The 20,598-nt window shown below is 43.5% G+C and overlaps 1 protein-coding gene across 1 annotated transcript in view; it reads left to right on the top strand.

The window, feature by feature from the left end:
• The window catches only part of tns3.2 (tensin 3, tandem duplicate 2), a gene marked incomplete at its 5' end in the record, with an annotated part of 43,593 nt that extends 24,506 nt beyond the window's left edge, over nt 1–19,087 (top strand). The window contains 11 exons of the mRNA XM_080506329.1: nt 12,180–12,336; nt 13,174–13,640; nt 14,671–14,754; nt 14,830–14,961; nt 15,045–15,140; nt 15,990–16,067; nt 16,354–16,431; nt 16,536–16,704; nt 16,873–16,941; nt 17,796–17,825; nt 18,252–19,087. Of these exons, the coding sequence (XP_080362455.1) occupies nt 12,180–12,336; nt 13,174–13,640; nt 14,671–14,754; nt 14,830–14,961; nt 15,045–15,140; nt 15,990–16,067; nt 16,354–16,431; nt 16,536–16,704; nt 16,873–16,941; nt 17,796–17,825; nt 18,252–18,393 (1,502 nt within the window). The 3' untranslated portion in view covers nt 18,394–19,087. The remainder of the gene's footprint in view (nt 1–12,179; nt 12,337–13,173; nt 13,641–14,670; nt 14,755–14,829; nt 14,962–15,044; nt 15,141–15,989; nt 16,068–16,353; nt 16,432–16,535; nt 16,705–16,872; nt 16,942–17,795; nt 17,826–18,251) is intronic.
• Nucleotides 19,088–20,598: the final 1,511 nt, after the last annotated feature.

Genomic DNA, 20,598 nt, shown 5'->3' on the forward strand with positions numbered 1-20,598 from the left:
AGAACGGATCAACGGGTGGTTGAGTTTTTGTCCCCGGTGCATCGTGTCATGCAGCCTCATCTATTAATGCCTGGGTGATTTATAGAGGTGCACGTTTCTGCAGCACTTATATTGGAGGATTCATGGTAAAATAAACATCCTCAAGCTGTTTCGTTCCTGCTGCGTCTGACTTGGAAAATCAATCATTTTTGTTTCCTTTTTTTCTTTTTTCCCTTTTTGTCTCTATTTTCCCTTTTTCCCCATTTTTTCTTTTTTCTTTTCCCCCTTTTTTTCTTTTTTTTTTTTACCCTTTTTTCTCTTTTTTCCTCTTCTTTTATTTTTTCCATTTTTCTTTTACCCTTTTTTCTATTTTTAATTTTTTTTCCTTTTTGTCTCTTTTTACATTTTTCTCTTTTTCTTTTCCCCTTTTTTCTCTTTCTACATTGTTTTCCTTTTTTATTTTTCCCATTTTTTCTCTTTTTTATTTTTTCCCCTTTTTTCTCTTTTTACATTTTTTTCCTTTTTCCTTTTTTCCCTTTTTCCCTCCTTTTTTATTTTTTCCATTTTTTATTTTTACCCCTTATTTTTCTTTTTTCCCTTTTTTGTATTTCCCCCCTTTTTTTCTCTTTTCACATGTTGCGCGGCTGTCGGGCATCGTGATTTTTCTGATACCGTCTTTTCAAGTTGGCGCCACTGTGACTTCGTATCCCGTTTCAAATGACTCGATTGGTTCTTACATGCCGGTAGCGTCAATAAAAACAGCATTTGTGAATTCGGCGTTTTCTACCGGAGGTTTTCACTGGATTTCAACGTGTTTCCCACAGTTTAGTCCCAACAAATCAACCCAGAGACGAACTCTCGCCTTGTGCACTTTTCATTTCCTCGTGACAGCGAATCGCGCGTTACGCAACAACATTTCCTTTGTGACCAAAATGAAAATAAAGTCAGATGTATACAGAAGCTCCCCGCAGGCGGAAGCAGGTCTGATCCGGAGGAATGCTGCGGCGCACGGCTTCGCTCAGACAGGCACTTGACTATCTAAACCTCGGGGGGGTCAAAGGTCAAAGGTCAAGAGAAAGTCTGCAGCGAGGGTGTGTTTGTTGTCGGGGCAGGACGACGGTGAGCTGAAGGGTCAGAGGCGTTTCACCCTGTGGATTCTGGAGACGGAACAATGACAAGTGGATTGTTTGCACTCATCTGCTCACTTTATTTACTGATTTTATTCGATTAGACGTTGTGGAAAAACTGTCAGACTTTACATGCTTGAAGCACTAAATGTTGTTGCTGAATTATTTTTTTTCCCCACCATTTATCCAGTGTCCCAAATCCAGCTTTTCCTTGATTTTCCCTCCATTTGAATATTGGATCATAGGAGCTGCATTCAGAATCTGCTGTGTCTGTGTGAGCTGGACAGGCTCCGCCCACACACACCCATCTATGGTCAGAGAGGAGGAAGTACTTCCTCCTGTGGCGCCATGTGCCAGAGCAGAGCTGCCTAATTGTGGGAGGAGCCTACCTTGATTGTGATTGGCTAAACCCCCGATGACACTATAGAGGGTTTGATTTCTGATTGGCTGCTTGGAGCAACACACTTTTTAAACACTGAAACAAGCCGGGGAGAGAGAGGACACACTTTCTACACTTCTATTAAGATGTACATAAATCAAAGACAACAGAAAATAACAGACCTGATGGGGGGGGGGGGGGGGGATACTCATTGCTTTTAATTTGAAATCTCCTGGATTTGCGTGTGGTTGAGTCGACAGCGTCCGTCAGTGTTTGGCCTTTGATGAACGAAAGATCAAAGAGGAGTCTTAGATGAAGCTTTATCCATTGAGTTATTCCACCTCCTCTCTTTACAGATTTGTACTTTTACCACATTCTTTCACTGCTAAGTGTTTATTACAGCAACAGCGAGAGTTTCAAAGCTTCAAACCAGACGTGTGAACAGGTGGGGACGCACTGATGCGACGTGCACGTCGGTTCATTATCTCTGACCGGCGAGGTTAAGAAGTTGGGGGAGGGGGAGGGGGGGGTGGTGGCGTCCGGCAGCAGCTACCAGCCCAACATAATTGAATTCATCAAAAGCTTTGCGGTGTGATTTACGACGCGCTAAGACCAGACACAAGGCAGGAGACACCGTCCGTGTGTCTGCATGCCTTCGTCCCCGTGGCGAGGCAGATGGTGGGAGTGGACGCACATGCCCTGACAGAGCGGCCACAGAAAGAAACCCCCCCCCCTCCACCCTTCCACCCCCCAACACCACCACCTCCTCCTCTGTGCTCCATAAAAGGCCACATGCGACCTCCGACCCCGCTGGAATCCACTCCGATTGGGGGAAAAGTTCTCGCTGTGGGCCGACAGGAACAAAGCTCAGTGGTCAGTGAGCGGAAAGGAAGGAGGGAGGGGACGGGAGACATTCTCTCCCTCCCTCCCTCTCTCTCTCACTCTCTCTCTCGCTCTCTCTTTCCGTCCCTCCCTCCATACAAACCCAAAAGTCGAGTGGTGTCACAACAAGCCAGCAACAAAACGGGGGAACTTATTTTTCCATCTGGGGGGTGACTGAAGGAATCGGAGGGGGGGAATGGCAGCAGAGCGACCCGACCCCTGAGGAAAAATTTAAAAGAGAAAAGAAGAAGAAGAAGAAGCTCAGATTGCATTGGAGCAGAGAAGTGAAAGAGCGGGGAGGCTTCAGAAGGAAGGGGAGATCCGGGGAAGTGGAAGAGGAAACGGGGGAGCGCCATCGCCATGACCGCGTCTCTCGGTACGTACGGTACCAACACCGTCTCCCCGTCTGTCTCTCCGTTGTCCACCGTTCCTGCTTTGTCTCTCGCCCCCCCGTCGGTGTCCTCCCCCCGGCTGGGAGTGTTTGAGGAGGGCACACATGCACACAGACGCTTCCCCTCCGTCCTCTCTCTCCTCCAGGCCGCCGGTATTATTTACCAACGGCCTCTGGAATGTCTCTCCTCTCCAAACATCCTCCTTCTCCTCCTTCCAAGCCTCTTTGTCTCTCCACTTCTTCTACTTCTTCTTCTTCTTCTTCTTCTACTTCTTCTTCTTCTTCTGTGCATGGAGAACCACTCTGGAGTCTCACACTTGGTGGGCCGGTGAGGCGGTTTGTTCCACTGCTGCCGTCATGATCTCATCCTGTTTAAAGGCCAATTCTGGCCTCAGCCGCCGCTGATGTATTGGCGGTTAAACCATTTGAGGCCTTTAAAAAAAAAAAAAATTCTTTACTCTGCGCTGCTGACCTGGTTTGAACTGAACCGGTCCTTTGGTCGGGGTGCTCAGTCCCCCCCCCCCCTCACCCAAGGATATGTGGAACTCTTATAAACTGAGCCACAACTTGAGCATTTTCACATGTTTGCCTCCGTGTGTCTGAAGTCATTCAACATTTTTGTTGCTTCCAGTCAGAGATGAAGTCACTTGTTGAATCTCGGATAATCGCAGCGGATTTAATTTGATGTTTTCGGGACGATAATTAAATAACGAGCCCAAAATATGTGACTCTCCTCAGAGTTAAAGGGCTTCGTAGTCAGTTTCCGTTGCCGACATGTTATTATTGCAGTTACACGACTTTTTGCCGATGATGCGCCGGTAATCGACTGTAATTGTGCGATTAGTGAACAGATTCTCGGCTCGTTATTTTTTATCATGAGTGAGAAATGATGCAGAGCTGCTGTCTCTCCATCTGGACTTGGTGCTTAGTGTAATTTATTTAATTCATTGTAAAAATAAGCTGGGGGAAAAAAAATTCAGAAAATAAAATTATCTTGAATGAAAGAGTAGCAGAAAGAACATTAACTCAGACTGCCACTTTATAGCGATTAATCTGTCTATCAAGACAGAGTGGCTTCGACAAAAATAAAAAATAAACAAGTTGTAGTGACACTTTTATCATGAAAGAGGTTCACCTTAAAATTGATTTTCTAATATCGAAGTAATAAATACATTCGATACGGGGTTTGAGTGCGTTAAATAAACCTTCCCCCATTCAGCTTGTTCATCTTGAATTACATTTTTTTTTTTACCGTAATTCTGGGACTATAAGATGCTATGTTTTTCTACACGCTCTGAATCCTGCAGCTTAAACAATGACACGGCTCATTTATGGATTTTTAGTGCGCTTCATGCCTGCCAACACATGGGTGATGCGTTCAAGTGCATCACGTAACTCCGCACTTCCTTTTTTTTTTTTTTTTTATTTGGTGGATGCATCTTGCGTTGAATAGTCCGGTAATTATGGTAATTAAAACTAACTAAAGAAAAAAAAAATACTCAGAAATCAGCCCAGATGTAACACTGCGCTACACCTGAGTATTTTTTTTAATCAAAAATAAAATTTCTAGTGTCGACTCGTAGTGTGATACTTAATCCTCATTTGTCTCGAATACCAGTGAATTAATTTCTCTGGATCGGTTCTTCCTTTATATTGGTTCAACGACTTTGTTGTAAAACATCTGCCGGCACATGTGGGTCTAAAGAAAAGCCCAATTTTCCCTTAAGGGGAATATAAGTGATGAGATCTGTTCAGAGATGCTGCACAGACACTGAAACTGTCAACGAAAAGCTCCGTTCAGAACAGGAAACAGGTTTTTTTTTGTTCCCCGGAGCATTAATCCACAGCTGGCTGTGTCTCATTGAAATTTACCAGAACATCTATTGTCCCGCACGTAAACTGATGTCATCATGACTTACGGCACACCTGCAGTTTACAGTCCATGACAAAGTATTTGTGAGATGCAGGAAGCTTCGGGATTTAATGTCTTTTGCTGATGAGAGGAATCAACATATGCGCGAGTCTTGGAATAAGATGTATTAATTGAACTATCTTCAACACAAAATGTGCACATTTGGATTCAGGGTAACTTTAGAAATATCAAAGAGCGACATGATGCAGATGCCACTTATCTATCTTATTATCAGCAGCGAGAGAAGAGAGTGGAAGTTAATACTTGCGATTTACCGGCCGAATCGGTCAAATGTTGATATTTTCGCTTGAGCTAGCCCGACGCCATCTTTGATATCGGTTTCCGAAGACGACGTCAGTTAGAGAAACACAAGCACAGTTTGGTGGATACAGTTTGTTTGTTTGGGAAATTGCAGGTTAGAAATGAGTGGAAATGAGTGGTGACGGTAAATATAAAGTGAAATACAAATAAGTACATAAAAAAAAGAAAGTTTTGTGGGTGTGGCTCACATTCAGGTACGCTCAATAGTCTGGAAACTACGGTAGTTAGTTGGCTTATGCTTGCTTGGATGAGCCTCCACAAGCACAACCTTGTAAAGTCAGAGTAAATAAACTCTAGGGTCGTACACAACTCGCAGATCGAATGTATTTTTGCTGGTTTTCTCTCTAAAGATCTTTCTGTTGGAGGTCAAAGCTTTACCCTTCTTAAAACCCGGCGACGTGTAAGAACCCACCGGCCGGAGAGACGTCCCTGATCTCTTCTCCAGATGGGTTCAGTCTGAGGAATTTGGACTCCGATGGAATATCGGAGACGTCTCGTTCGCGGCAGACTTCCCACACGGGAGGAAAAACAGCGGTGCTCGACCGTCGAGCCTCCAGACGGTCGGAGGGAGTTGAGTTATGGCCGCCGTCCCGAACCGTCTTGCGCGAGGAAAACCACGGTAGAGTGTCTGAGTGGGTTTTATAGAGCCTTTCAGTTGTCGTCGGAGTCCTTCAGACAGCAATAAAAAAAACTACAGCATTGTTCCTCTTGGCTGCTCGTTACCGGGCCACCCCTCCACCCCTCGGTTCAAACACCACCGCCGGACGTAGGAATCTGATTTCACGGACGACCGCCTACCGGCTTGTCCTCCCTACGGAGAAACGGCGATCGGGCCGTCTGAATCCGGAGACAGATTGATGGACTTTCATTAGAGGGAAGCAGCAGCCGATCACATTCCGGTGTCTCGTCTCGTGACACCAGGGAGAAGAAACGGCCTGCTTACGCGGGGTCAAGGGTCGACCCTTCCGCGAAAAAGTTGCTCCGTTCGTAGTTGCTGCAATTATATGCAGTTAGTAGAAAAGTGTCAACTACAAGTTTTATCCGGTAATTTCACACACGTGTGTGTGATAAATCTCATGGTAGTGAGGTGAACAATGGTGCTTTTTTTGTTTTTACACACACTTTGAACAATGACGCAGCACATTTATGGGTTTTTAATGGGTGATGCGTTCAGGCGCATCACGTAACTCCGATCTTTCTTTCTTTTTCTTTTTTAAATTTGCCTTATATTCCACTCAATAGTAACGAATAACTGAAGTTACATCAGTTTGTGGAGGCAGATGCTCTGTTTTCAGCACGTATATCTAGATTATAGAGCATCTTGATGGCAGTCAACATTAAACGCATGTAAATTAAATTAAAAAACATTTTTTCATCACATTGACTGGCAGTTTCACTCATTTCTCTAGTCCTTTACTTACTGGCTTCATTGCAAACGAAGCCTATAAATAGATTTTTTTTTTGTTATGTCAGTGGTGTGTAAACAGGAAATTACTCCTCAAGATGATCTCTAGTATCAAGGAGTATTTGTTGAATCTGAGGCTAAAGCCTTTAGATTACTGCCACGGGTGAGTAAAACTATTTATAAAGTGACTTGGTCAGAAAAAGCCTGGAGGGTCTTTGGTGAGCAGCAGGTGTTGTAGACTTTACTTTGTTTCCTCATCTTCTCTTAATCCTCTGGAGAAGCTGCTGCCCGTGATCTCTGCAAACAGCTGGAACATGTTGTGTGTGTGTGTGAGTGTGTGTGTGTGTGGGGGGAACACACTTGCACTCACATTCCTGTGGTCAGCAGGGAGTTTGTCCAGCATTGCTGTGTTTGAGCGTGTGTGTGTGTGTGTGTGTGTGTGTGTGTGTAGGCTGGAGCTTCATGGACATGATGACTGAGACACTGTTTCTTTGTTGTATAATTAAAAAAAACAATGTCTTTTGCATATTAATACTTGAATACTACAGTTCGCAGTTGTTTCTTCAAGCGACGCAGTTCAAATAGAGATTTCACTCTCGGTGATGATAATCGACTGAGAGACTCTTTTTCTGAAGACGAACGCAACATCTGAATTAAAGTACGGTAGTTTATTTTGTAATATGCATCTTAGGGCGCATTCCCACCATCCGGATCGTTCTGGGCAGTAAACAAACTAAGCGAACAAGCGCAAATCAGAAGAAGCAGATGCAGAAAGGAAAAGTTTTGAAATATCTTGCGTTCAGCCGTGGAGTAGTGAGGAAGAAGTCGTGATGAAGACATCTGGTCTGAAGACTCCATATCGCGATTGTTTGTGGCGATCCAATTAGCCACGTGCTAACTAGCCTAGCCACCACGGGCTAAAGCGGCAGCACTTCTCTCTTTCGGTCCGGACCAATCAGTGAGCCCCTGTTTTTTCTTTACTTCCTCTCCGCTCAGTGTTTACTTCAGGCGACAGCGCCCCCTAACCAGCAGCCGGTGTAACTGCAGGAGTGATCAGGAAAAAAAGACGAATAACAAAGCGGAAACTTTAGCATCTGTCACTTCATAATTTAATCGGATATGAGTGAAAAACATCCAGAAGGCCTGGATCAGATACTCTGCAGCTGTCAGCCTTTCTTTTTCCTCCCAGTTTTCTGTTTTTGTTCATTTTTTTAACTAGACGGTCCCACATGGTGACGTGAAAAAAAACCATAAAAAAAAAAAAACCCGGTTACTCTGATCAGAAGTGTGTGTGTGTGTGTGTGTGTGTGTGTGTGTGTGTGTGTGTGTGTGTGTGTGTGTGTGTGTGTGTGTGTGTGTGTTGGCAGTCGTGCCGATGTGGTTCGGTGCCATCTGGAAAAGGTTTTGCACGTTTTGACCGTAAACTGAAGAGGCTTTGTGCTCCCATGGAGCCGTAAAGAGAAAACAAGTCACAGAAAAACAGTCATGGCAAAAACAGAAAAAAGAAAGAAAGAAAAAAAAAAGAAAGAAAGAAAGAAAGAAACGCCCCCGAGTCTGCAGGATAATCAGGTGATTGTTGGGTCGGCTAATGTTATGCTAACTTTGAGAGAGAATCGCAGCAAACTGATTTAAATAGTGAATCCAGCTGGAAAAGTTACTGCAAGGAATAATCATGAGAACAGACACTTTCAATTATCTGACTTCTTTTTTTCTGTCGTGGCCAAACAGCATCCAGGGCCTTTTTTTGAATTCCTGTTTCACATGTTTGTGAACAAAACAGGGTTTTGATTGAAAGAGGAGGAAAACTTCCACCGGACCATCACCAACCCCACTTCTTTATCTTCAAACACTGGAAATACTTTCTTGATAAATTCATTGCAGCACCTATTTGTTATGTTATGTATGTATGTAGTCATTTATTTATTTATTCAGCCATTTATTTAGCCATTTATTTATTTATTCTTCCATTTATTTATTTATTTAGTCATTTATTTAGTCATTTATTTATTTATTGAGCCATTTATTTATTTAGTCATTTATTTATTTAATTAACCATTTATTCAGCCATTTATTTAGTCATTTATATATTTATTCAGCCATTTATTTAGTCATTTATTTAATTATTCAGCCATTTATTTAGTCATTTATTTATTTAGCCATATATTTATTTATTTAACCATTTATCTAGCCATTTATTTATACAGCCATTTATTTAGTCATTTATCTATTTAGTCATTTATTTATTCAGCCATTTATTTAGTCATTTATTTAGTCATTTATTTATTCAGCCATTTATTTATTTATTTAGCTATTTATTTATTTAGTCATTTATTTATTTATTAATTCATATATTTATTCAGTCTTTATTTATTTATTTCCAAACATTTGCAAAAAAAACACCCCAAAATGTTCAAGAGAAACAAACATAAGGAACAAAAACAAGAATCTCGAGATAACTTGACACACACTCCCATTTTTAAAATATATGTGTTACACGTTTGAAAAGGGGGGAAGGTTGAAGTAGAACTTTTTTAATCTTATCCCTTTACATCGTCATCGTTACAAATCACACACAATATATATTATATATATTTTTCTTAATTGACATCAATGTTGTTTGATTCTACACCCAAATAAGAAAAACAAGGATTTATCCAGACAGATCTTTTCTCCTCCACCATAGCAAAACCTTGTACGTCACCAAAATCACCTCTTTATATTTTCTTTTAAACTCTATTAAGTTTGATAACAGTTTAATCCCCGTACATAAATTATTCCATCATTTTACACCGCGGATGGTGATGCAGCAGCTTTTCCGGGTGGCGCAGACTTCACCAGCGTTTAACTGCAATTTATACCCCCGTTCTTTTGTTTTATTTCATCTTAACGTCTCTTTTATTTAACTCGACGTCTCTGTGACTTGTTTCACGTGTTTGTGAAGAATTCCTTAAGAATTAGTTGTGAACATCCGTCTCAGGTAAATGATCTCCGTCAGAGCGACAGCGTCTTCGCTCCACGTTCATCCCGAGATTTTATCTTAAACATCGACGATGGACGAAAAAGTTCTAAAATCCCGAGTCGGCGTTTTATTCGATGACGCAGGGAATCGTAGAGGTCTGCTTGTAGAGAGAAATCGTGACATTTGTCCGCTGAAGCCGATGTGATTCAGACGAAATCTGACTTGAAATCAGTTTTTATCTGTCGAGTTTCCTTCACTCAGTGTTTCTTAAAGACTGAAGAGTCTCTGAGGGGTCGGGAGTGGCGAGGAGCGGCCCGGCGGCCCGATCCCGGGTCGAGGTGGGGTCAGTTTGACTCGTCCTCGCCGCGGCGAGGACAAACGAGCCGTGGGAACGGAAAATGTGTCGCTTGCCGGCTGCCGCCGATGCCTTCAGGGACTCGTCCCGAGAGAGAGAGACACGAACTGACAGTGACTGTGGGAAACGTTTCAGGAATCCGACCACACGCTCGTTTGTTTGTGTGTGTGTGTGTGTGTGTGTGTGTGTGTGTGTGTGTGTGTGTGTGTGTGTGTGTGTGTGTGTGTGTGTGTGTGTGTGGGAATGCAAAACCCCTAGAATTTCTACTTTCACTTCGCAAAAGAATCTCGGCGTTCATCAGACACGACCGACAGTTTGTGTCTCCGACAATAAATTCAATAATTTACTGGTAGCAAATAACTGGAAACCTCCCTTTTTTTAAAATGTTATTTATTTATTTTTGTCGCGATTTGAATACGTTCTTGTTTCGTGAGGCTTTGGCGGTGCGTTCAGGGGCGACTGGGAAATGAGAAAGAAACCACAAACGTCAACTCGGCAACCGCAATGTTCAGTTTTGTGTTTAATGGCTCCCAAAAAATCCATCCATTGGTGTGTGAACGGGTGATTGTGATGTAAAAAAACCAAAAAAAAAAGCTTTGCTGAGCTGCTTAACTTTGCACAATAAAAACCCCCAAAAAAACATTTCTTCCGTAAAGTACATTTTTCGATAGTCTCGTGTAAAACAGGAACCGATGCAGGGCAATAGTTTTTATATCGCATTCAGCAAAAGCAACTCCATTGATCAATTTTAGGGCGTAAAGCAGGTAAATCTAAATTTAGAGAGTCAAGTTTTATAAGTATAGTAAGACTAACAAAAAAAACAAAAAACAAACCTTCCTTAAATCAGCCAAATGCCTTTATTTAAAGATTTTTACAGTGTTAAAAATGAGAGCAGCTGCACTTTTCGGACACCCGATCCACCGTACATAATTGTTGGCACCGTGACAATGAGTGTGGGAAACTGTAAACTCTGGGAATATATGTATTTTTTTCTTAAAAAAAAAAAAATAGATATACATATTCACGTTATAATATGTGAAGTAGCTTCTATTCCCTGGAAGTGTTTTGCTCGTATTTATAAATACAAGATGTGAAACGACACAGCAGGGTGTCTTTTTATAAAACGTGTAGATAAATATATAAGATATCCAGTAAATCTTGAAATCTTACTTTTAATCTGTGACCCAATCATTGTTACTTTTAAATACATTTCAAAGTGTTTTGGTCCCTGTAAGGATTTCTAATTTAGTTTAATTTGTGTATCATATGGATATTGTTGGTATCCAGCCGGTATTTGCATTTCGTGCTCATATTCCTTCAACAACACGTGCGATTATGTAACGACGGGATGTTCAACGGGGTTTAAATGGATCTTGCCTGCGAGCTTTTCAATGGAGGGAAGAAGTGGACGAGGGGAAGGGGAGCGGGGGATCTGAAACAAGGAGCTCTTTATGAATGACCGACTGTTTTCACGGTGACTCATCGCACTTCACAGTCCCGTCTCTGGCCGGAGGAGGAGGAGGAGGAGGAGGAGGAGGAGGAGGAGGAGAAGGAGGAGGAGGAGGAGGAGGAGGAGGAGGTCTACTGAATGGCACGCTGCATTCGCAGGATGTCAGAAATGCCATGGTATTTGGAGTGTTTTCTTCCGGCATTCCAGTTTTCCACAGGCTTCAAAAGCTGATCTTGGCGAGATTTATCGTCTCGATTCTTGTTTTTTTCTCTGTGGATCGACGGGCCCAACAAGAACAAAAGGCTGCGACGGCGTTGGCAGGAGTTCACAAAGTCAAAGGAATGTGACGGAGATGATTTCATATCATGAAAGTCCACTCCTTTCACAATAAAAGGACATCCTACGTCCTGAAACTGTCCAGCTTTCACCCGACAAGCCGTCAAGCTAAGATCTCCAGATTAGCTTTGATGCTAATGCTAGTTTGGTAGCAGAGAGCCAGTAGTTTGACCATCCTGCCAGAAGAAGCACTCAAAATACAAACTGGATGGAAGAGTGGCTCAGTCCCGCCACCCGGTGTCCAGATGTGGCACTACCATGATTTAAGCTACCGTACCGTTCTTTCTCAGTGCTTCAGCTTATTGTCGCCTTTTTTTATTCGTCTTCGGGGTTTCTGTCATTTCCCTTTTCGTGTGTCCTTTTTCGCACTATTATCCGGAACAAGTCCCGCTTCTTCACATTATGTCTATATTTTTATTTTGATCTAAACCCCTCCCCCTCGATTAGCGAAAGTAAACGTACCTCAATGACTCTGTGGGTTATTTTGTCAGATGTAGAATAAATAGATCAATGAAACTTGTTGGCCCCCGTTTCTCCCCTCTAGTCCAAACGTAGCCTCTATCCTGACCCCCCCCCCCCCCCACTGGACTGATATGAATTTAATCCATTTGCACAGGCCCCATGAAATCCATGTACTTCTAACTCGTACCACAGCTGACCTGACTTTCCGTCTTCCCTCACAGATTCCCGGAGTTTCCTGGACGCCATCAGCCACTCCGGCGGCTCGGCAGACGGAGACCTGTTCAGGTCGGACGTGTCCGTCGCCCCCGCCTCCTGTCAGAGGGCGTTCGGCTCCATGTGCTCCGTGTCGTCGGACAGTCCGCTGCCTCACACAGACAGGTACATCCGGCTGACGCGATGCCCCCTTTTCAATACTGATTTAACCTGGAAAATAAAACCCCATGAAGATCAAGATCTGGACAAGAAGACAATTAGTTAAAGTCAGATTGTCCAGATTCCCTTTGGTAAAAAAATGTGGATTTTAAGGCAAATTAGAATAAAGTGCAACAGAATTTCAAGGCGTATTCTTTTAAAACCTGTAAAAACTCACTTTTTTAAGTTGGCTTTTAACTCTGTCTGGGGCAGTGTATTTTATTCTATATGTTCTGTTTTTATGAATCTCTGGAAGGCTTCGCCAACCTGCAGCACCGTCGCTCCTCCCACAGTCAGCACCTGTGTTTTATTTATTGTTTTTATGTATTATTCTCGTATTTATTTCTCAATGTATTGTTTTTTTTTTTAAATATATAGCTTTGTTGTAAAGCACTTTGGATACCACTAGGTGATCGTAAAGGGCTATAGAAATAAAGTTTGATTGATTGATTGATTGAAAAACAATCGATCCTGGAAGAGTAGTAAAGAACCAAAATGATTTAAGGACAGTTTAGTGTCTGTTGCAAGGTTGCGCCACCGAAAGTGAGGTCAGGGGGGGTTTGCAGGTTGATGCCGGCGTCGTCGCTCCAGCATGTCGTTCAGGTTAATCAATTTAAATGAGGATCAATAAAGTAGAATCAACTGAAGATTCCACCATAAATAAAAATACAAAAAAACACAAAAAATACCGCAAGGGCAAAGTTCTGTCCGTTTCCATGGCGGGACTTATGACTTATTAACGAGCCTTGGTGAACGTTCCTCCTCCACCCTCTCGTCTCTCTCTCTTTCTCCACCCCTCCGCAGCTCCACTCCTCCGTCCGGGTGGCACGAGCGAACGCCAAACTCCACGACCCCCACCTCGGTGAGCTCCCTCTACCCCCAGCCCTCGCCCCCGCTCTCCCTCAGCGCCCCCAACGCCCACAGCTCCCCCCGGGGGCCCCCCGGCGGGAGTCCGCCGGCGCTCCGCCGCCAGACGACCGACGGCGCCGACCTGTGCTCGCTGCTGCTGCTGGGCAACGGCGGCCTGGAGCGCAGCCTGCTGGAGGCCATGGAGGGCCTCGGCGGCCTGGACCTCGGGGTGGACGGCGGCCTGGCGCCGCTCCTGCCCGAGAAGAGGCGGGGCGTGGAGGCGGCGGAGCCGGGCTCCCGCTCCCCGTCCCTCAGCGGGTTCTCCAGCCCCCACAGCGGCAGCAGCTTCAGCATTCCCTTCTCGTCCCCCATGAGCCCCGACCCCCTCAGGGGGCTCAGCGGGACGCCGTCGCCTGGCGCAGGTACGACGTCCCGACGCAATCCCGCGGTGCCACGGTTTACCCTTTGAGGTTTCGGCTCCATGTGATCTGTTGCTGTAGGTTTTTTTCAGTTAAGAACGTGAAGTAAATCAGTGTTTTTCAACCGCTGTGAGATCTAGTCAGGTGTGCCGTGGGGAAATTATCCAATTTCACATTTTTTCTTAATAAACATTTGCTCTCACAGCCACTGTCAGCTGTGAGAGCAGTGTGCAGAGTAATCGTGTATAAATACTGTGGTGACCGGAACTTCATAACAGGATGTCACTCCACACAACACATTTCTCACTCCTGGTTGCACACCAACATCCAACAAACTAAAACTAGACGAAATAATTAACTATCTGAACCGAGGAACAAAAACACAACACAAGCACAAATCAACACACACAACAACCCCAACAATAACCCTCGATAACCTCCGGCAACACATAACCTGAACTCCCATCATGCCCTGCAGCGGCCAACTCCGTGATCGCTACAAGACTCTTCGCCACTAGATGGCAACACAGAACTTTGTCGGTGAAATCGAAACTGAAAGACGTCAGTCTGGTTAATCTCCACCACCTGCTACCATCTTGTATCAAAGTACTGTGTCAGTGACAGTGATGGAGAAGTTTTTGAAAAGGAAGAATGTGAACCAGGATCTCAGCTCTTCATCCATCAGGTCCAGGTTTCACACTGAGTAAAAATTAAAAAAAGAAATTGGGAAATACCTTTTTGCTGTATTTATTTGATTCCTGTTGTGAAAACTTTGATGAGAATGACTTTATATTGTTAATAGAGGCTACAGAGTTTAACATTTTAACATTGTCGGGTGGTGGTGTGCCTCCAGATCTTTCCAAACAAAAAAGTGTGCCTTGGCTCAAAAAAAGGTTGAAAAACACTGAACTTAAATGATAAAACATGAGCGAGAAGCAGTTACGGGGCAGAGGGTTTTCAAGTGAGCCGCCCCCCCGTTTGGCTTCACATCCAGACTCAGACTTAACGCCTGGCTTCAATCTGTGTCTCGCAGACTTCGCCAATAAGCACGACACTGTGAAGTTTGTCCAGGACACGTCCAGGTTCTGGTACAAGCCCGACATTTCCAGAGACCAAGGTAAATATTGGCAGAGAGTCGGCCAAAGGTTTCCTTCCAGACACGTTCTAACTTCACCTCCCCAACACACCCCAGCCATCGCCATGCTGAAGGACCGAGAGCCCGGCTCGTTCGTGGTCAGGGACAGCCACTCGTTCCGGGGAGCGTACGGACTGGCCATGAAGGTGGCCACGCCGCCTCCGTCCGTGATGCAGCAGAGTAAAAAAGGTGGGTGGAGCTCGTCCTCAACTGATGGTGTCACGTGTGCCGTGAGGTCTAATTTCTACCTCAACTTGTGTCCCCCCCTGTAGTGGGAGACTTGTCCAACGAGCTGGTGAGACACTTCCTGATCGAGTGCACCCAGAAAGGAGTTCGTCTCAAGGGATGCCCCAACGAGCCCTACTTCGGTGAGGAAAACCGCAACGCAGTCAACTCTGAATAGTTCACCTGAGGCCACAACGACACCCTGACCCAGGGGTTTTTAATGTGTTGCCTCTGGCGCCCCCTGCTGGTCGGCATCAGGAGTTACAACTTCAGCGTTGGGTTTTGGATTGTTGTAACTGTGATAAAAGTAGAGTTTAAAGTGAGTTTTGCTTCTTTTTAATGGGGGGGAAAGTGTGTCGCTGCTGCCTCAAGTCAGCTCTGTTACTATTTCATTAAAGTCCTGTTTCCTGGAGGAGGTCTTCTCATCATCTCTACGATTACAATGTAAAAATGGATATTTCCTCCCTCGACGTTCACAAAAAAATTAAATAAAAAATCGTCTTTGACACGGTTCCTCATATCAACCTGGTTCAGAGCTGCTGTGAGCATGTCAAGCCTGTAGGGGGCAGTGTAACGAGAAGCATGACGCCATGACAGCCAATCAGGATGTTGCACACATTTATATTTCTGGAGTTGCAATAATAATTTTACTGCTTTAGAGAAGGCTCCGTTTTTGAGTGTGTTTACTATTTACCAACGTTATACAAGTTAAGAGGTTGATTTTTACCTTTTACTTGCAGTCATTAGTAAAGTAATTCCATTAATTAAACTAATTTATAGTAATTTATACAAGTTTGCATCAAGACAATATTCCTTCTTTTACCGCGGCACAGACTTCCTTACATAAACTGATACATACTGTACAGATGTTATATTACACAGTGACCTGAGTTCCTCGCAGGCTGGTGCTTATTATTAATGCTTGTGTTTCCCGGACCTTCAGTCTTTGTCGCTGTAAAATGTTGATGATCCCGTCACTGTTTCGGCGACAGGGAGTCTGACGGCCCTGGTGTGCCAGCACTCCATCACTCCTCTGGCTCTGCCCTGTAAACTCATCCTCCCCGACCGAGGTAAGCCCCGCCCACCTCGCCATCACCTGCACCATCCTGCACAAGCTCCAAAAATATATGCACCTCAATTTTGCCTATATGTGGCATATATACGCATGTATGCGGCATATATTTGCATATAAATTACGTATAGGTTTCATATATGCGCATACGTCCTCGTATAGGTTCTTTCCATGTGGGTAATATCACTGGCGTGTTGGATGTGTGTCTACTATGTGTACATCTATATGACCGATGCCTCGCTGGCGTTGAAACTGAGGTGAAATAGACTCGTTCTGCCCGTCAGACCCGGTGGAGGAAGTAAATAACTCGCCTGCACAGACGGCGACAAACTCAGCGGCTGAACTCCTCAAACAGGGAGCAGGTAATGTTGTTTTTTACAAATATTTGCCGGATTTATACAAACGAGCTTCATTATAACAGTTTTTTTTCTTCTTCTTTCTTTTATTGCTGCGTCAATGCGTGCAGCCTGCAACGTGTGGTACCTGGGCTCGGTGGAGCTGGAGTCCCTGACGGGGCACCAGGCGGTGCAGAAGGCCGCCACGCTGACGCTCTGCATGGACCCGCCGCCCTCCTGCACCGTGGTGCACTTCAAGGTGTCGGCCCAGGGCATCACGCTCACCGACAACCAGAGGAAGTGAGTGACGTCCGCACGCCGCCTCGCATGCACACAGGTTCTTTTTTCTTTTTTTTTTGCCATTTCCTGGAAAAGGGAAGGTTTGAATGTCTCGCCTCTGAGAGGAGAGACGCAGGACGTGGATTGACGAAGCGAGTCGGTGAAACAAGTCTGTGCTTCGACCCGCAGGTTGTTCTTCAGGAGGCACTACGCCGTCAACACCGTCATCTTCTGCTCTCTGGACCCGCAGGGGAGGAAGTGAGTCCTGCCGCGCCGGGCGCTTGTCGTGGAGCTTCGCTTCCTACCTTGCCTGAGGGAAATCTCCTCCTCTTCCTCCTCCTCCTCCTCTTCCTCCTCCTGCTCCTCCTTCTTCTTCTTCTGGGTTTAACAGTAGTTTGCATCCATAAATGTTGCATTACTGCCATGTGCTGGTTTTATCACTTCGTTAGTTCCCACTACTGTTTAAGAAAGAAAGAAAGAAAGAAAGAAAGAAAAGCCTAACTAGATGCCTCTTGTCCAATCAGCACTCATTGGATTTCTTCTCCTTCTTCTTCTTCTTCTTCTTCTTCTTCTTCTTCTTCTTCTTCTTCTTCTTCTTCTTCTTCTTCTTCTTCTTCTTCTTCTTCTTCTCATTTTAACCATAGTTTGCATCTGTGGATGTTGCATTACCGCCATCTGCTGGTTCTATCACTCTGTTCCCACCACTCTTAAGAAAGAAAGAAAGAAAGAAAATTGAATGACCTTCAAGTGGAAAACTTTATATCCCGTCAGCCTTTCATCCAATCCGCATTAAGAAAGTACTTTTAGTCCTTCAAGTACTTTCAGTGCTCGTTGAACTTACCTGCTACTTAATAATCGCATCAATAACTAAACATTTTTTTTAAAGTAAAAGAAAAAGTTCACAATGAAATCTGCCTCTTTAAGTATCGAATCTCATCCGACTACAGAAACAGACAGCGAGTTACAGGAAGTCAATAATCGACACGACGTCAGTCGGTCAGAGAAACGTTGTTGGCGAAGACGCGGCGTTACAGCGAGACGATATTTGCTCGGCGTTTTGTTTCTGTTGTGAAGTGAAGTGAAGTCCTGACATGTGATTGTGTCTCACTCAGGTGGACGAGAGGCAGCGGCTCCACCGCAAAGTAAGTCCCACTCAAACATAACGCTGATTCCAGTTCCTCTGATTTAACTTCTTTTCAACTAATTTTTTAAAATGTATTTTATTTAATCTTAGACGTCTTATATTAACACAAATTATCTGATGAAAATGTGTCAATAAATTGCATATTTAAAAAAAAAAAAATATTGATATGCTTTATGCAATAAATATAATAAAGTTTTCTGATTATTCTTCATAAATATTAATAGAACAACGACCAAAAACAACAGTTGATAAACAGACTGGGCGATTTAGGAGCAAGGGGAAAAGCACTATATTTCAAATTCATCACAAATCACGTCACTACGGCAACAGTCAACACATTTATCGCGCGTTTATCTGATGTGATTACAGGACAACACACTTTCTTGAAACTTCTGCGTTGTCTGCGCTTTTGTCGATCCTCCAGGATCTTTGGATTTGTCGCCAGAAAATCTCAGAGTGACACTGAGAACATTTGCCACCTGTTCGCCGAGCACGACCCCGAGCAGCCGGCCAGCGCCATCGTCAACTTCGTCTCCAAGGTGATGATCGGGTCGCACAAGAAGTGAGGGAGGAAGAGCCAAAAAATTTTTTTTTTAAAAAGACTTTTATTTTAACCCTCCTAAAACAACTTCCGACATGAAACGAACCCACAGAAGAAGAAGAAGAAGAAAAAAGGAAAACAACCTCTATTTTCCATGTGGAGTGTTTTATGAGGACTGCACTTCCACGTACGGCCACCAGATAGAGCTCAGACCGTTTCTGCAATGAAGAAGCCACTTCTTTACAGAGATGGTTCAGTGTGAGAATAAGTTTATATTGTATCTCTAATCTCACGCTCTGGTGGTTCAACCTGTCTGATGAAAATCAAAAGTTAGCTGTTCCACACGCAAACATATCTCTGTAACTACAAATATTAACATGGAAGCATTTTTCTTTTGTCTTTAATTCTGTTAATATCAGTTTTTAACATCAAGATGTCTGCGAAATTCTACAACCTGAAGCTCAAAGATGGATTTATTATGTTTATATATTGCTCCGAGATATTTATCCCTTTTTACGGATGTGTAAAAGTCTTTTCTTTATCTTGTCATGTATTTTTGTATATTAACACACAACTGTACATTATGGCTAAAGGAAATCATGACGCCCGCTGGTATGGAATATTATGATGCGGTTTTCTGCATAATCTGCCCATGTATACTTGTTGTATCACTAATATAGTTGTGAATATGTATCTTCAATACAGATTTGTGTACAGTTTGAATGTTTTTGTTTGGAAAAGATCCGCTAAATATTTAGGGGATTTGTGTTAGTGGCTTAAAATGATCCCTCTATATCATTTATGTGACTAAGAACTGATCACACATGAGAATTAAGTTGAATTTGATGTTGTTTTCTTCACAACATACTTGTATTTCATGCTTATGTTGCTGTTTTCTTGACTCAGAAGGCCAAAGTCAAAAATCACATTTTAAGTGGATTCTGCACAATTTTTCTAGGTAAATTCAACTGCGAACATCTTTACACAGAGCAATGTCTTTCTGCTTTATGTTTTGAATTTTCTAGGAAGCATAAACAGTTTAAAAGTTGCAGTCATGAGAGGCACTGGTGGAAATCCTGTCAGCATAGACGTACAAGAGCAGATAAACACAATCCAAGATGACCTGGTGGGATTGGCTTTAACCCTTTTAAAACCTAATTTTGTGACTTTCTGCAGTTAGTCTGTAAAAAAAATCATAACTAAATGTAAAAAAAAAAAAGTTGGAATGGACTGTTTTTCACAACTTATTGTATTATTCTTCACGGGACGTCTGCAAAAATCTTCTTCTTCACCAAATAACCGTTTCTCGTCCTCATACAAGTGTTAGCATCCTGGAAAAATATTGTTTTTAAATCAGAAAAGTCAAGCCCTCTGTAACGGCTTCTATCAGTGACCACGGTGTAGTTAGTCTGCCAGGCCATGCGGGGGCGCTGTTGCTTGATTTTATAATGAAACCACACAGACATCTGCGGAGAAGAAAACGCTATAAACATGAAGGCAATGGAGAGAACGAGACATCTGGACGGACTGGCGACGCATCGGATGCCCTCAGGGGTGAGTCTCAACTATTAAACTCCTGATATGGACGATAAAACTCGAACACAGACCGCGAATTAAACCACGACGCGTCCGCCATGTTTGTTTACGTGTGGGTGAGCAGAAGGAAGAGGGGGAGATGTACGCATGCGCAGTAAGAGGCAACAGCGTTTCCGTGGCGGCGTCTCTGCAGGAGGGAATAAACAACCGTGAAAGAATCTTTCCACTCTGGGAGACGTGATAAAAACTTTGCAGATGCTGTGGATCTGCACTCTAATAGCCCAGTATTTAATTCAATTGTGGCCACAGGAACCGTTAATCATAGATACTGTAGCGTTGTGTGTTTTACCATCCTCTGCTCAGACAAGAAAAATGAAAAATAAACCAACGATTGTGTCGCCATAGCAAATGGAGATTTTAAATGAAAATACGGGGAGTTCAGTGTTTATACGACTATATATATTTTCCAACAAAGTAGGTTGCAGGTCACAGCAGCAGATATCTTGACGCTGTCGCAATTTTTTATCTCAGTTCGTCTTTGGCGGTTTTCATTTCATGTAATTGTTTATTTTGCACAATTTCACACATACAACCAGGGAGTTTGACTTCACAGTCCCACAGTGTGTAGAAGCTTTAATAGCTTGTAAATCTTCATATATATGTCTGTTAAAGCTGTTTGTCATTATTTATTTAG

The sequence above is a fragment of the Blennius ocellaris genome (genome assembly GCF_963422515.1).
Source record: "Blennius ocellaris genome assembly, chromosome: 12".
NCBI classification, from domain to species: domain Eukaryota; kingdom Metazoa; phylum Chordata; class Actinopteri; order Blenniiformes; family Blenniidae; genus Blennius; species Blennius ocellaris.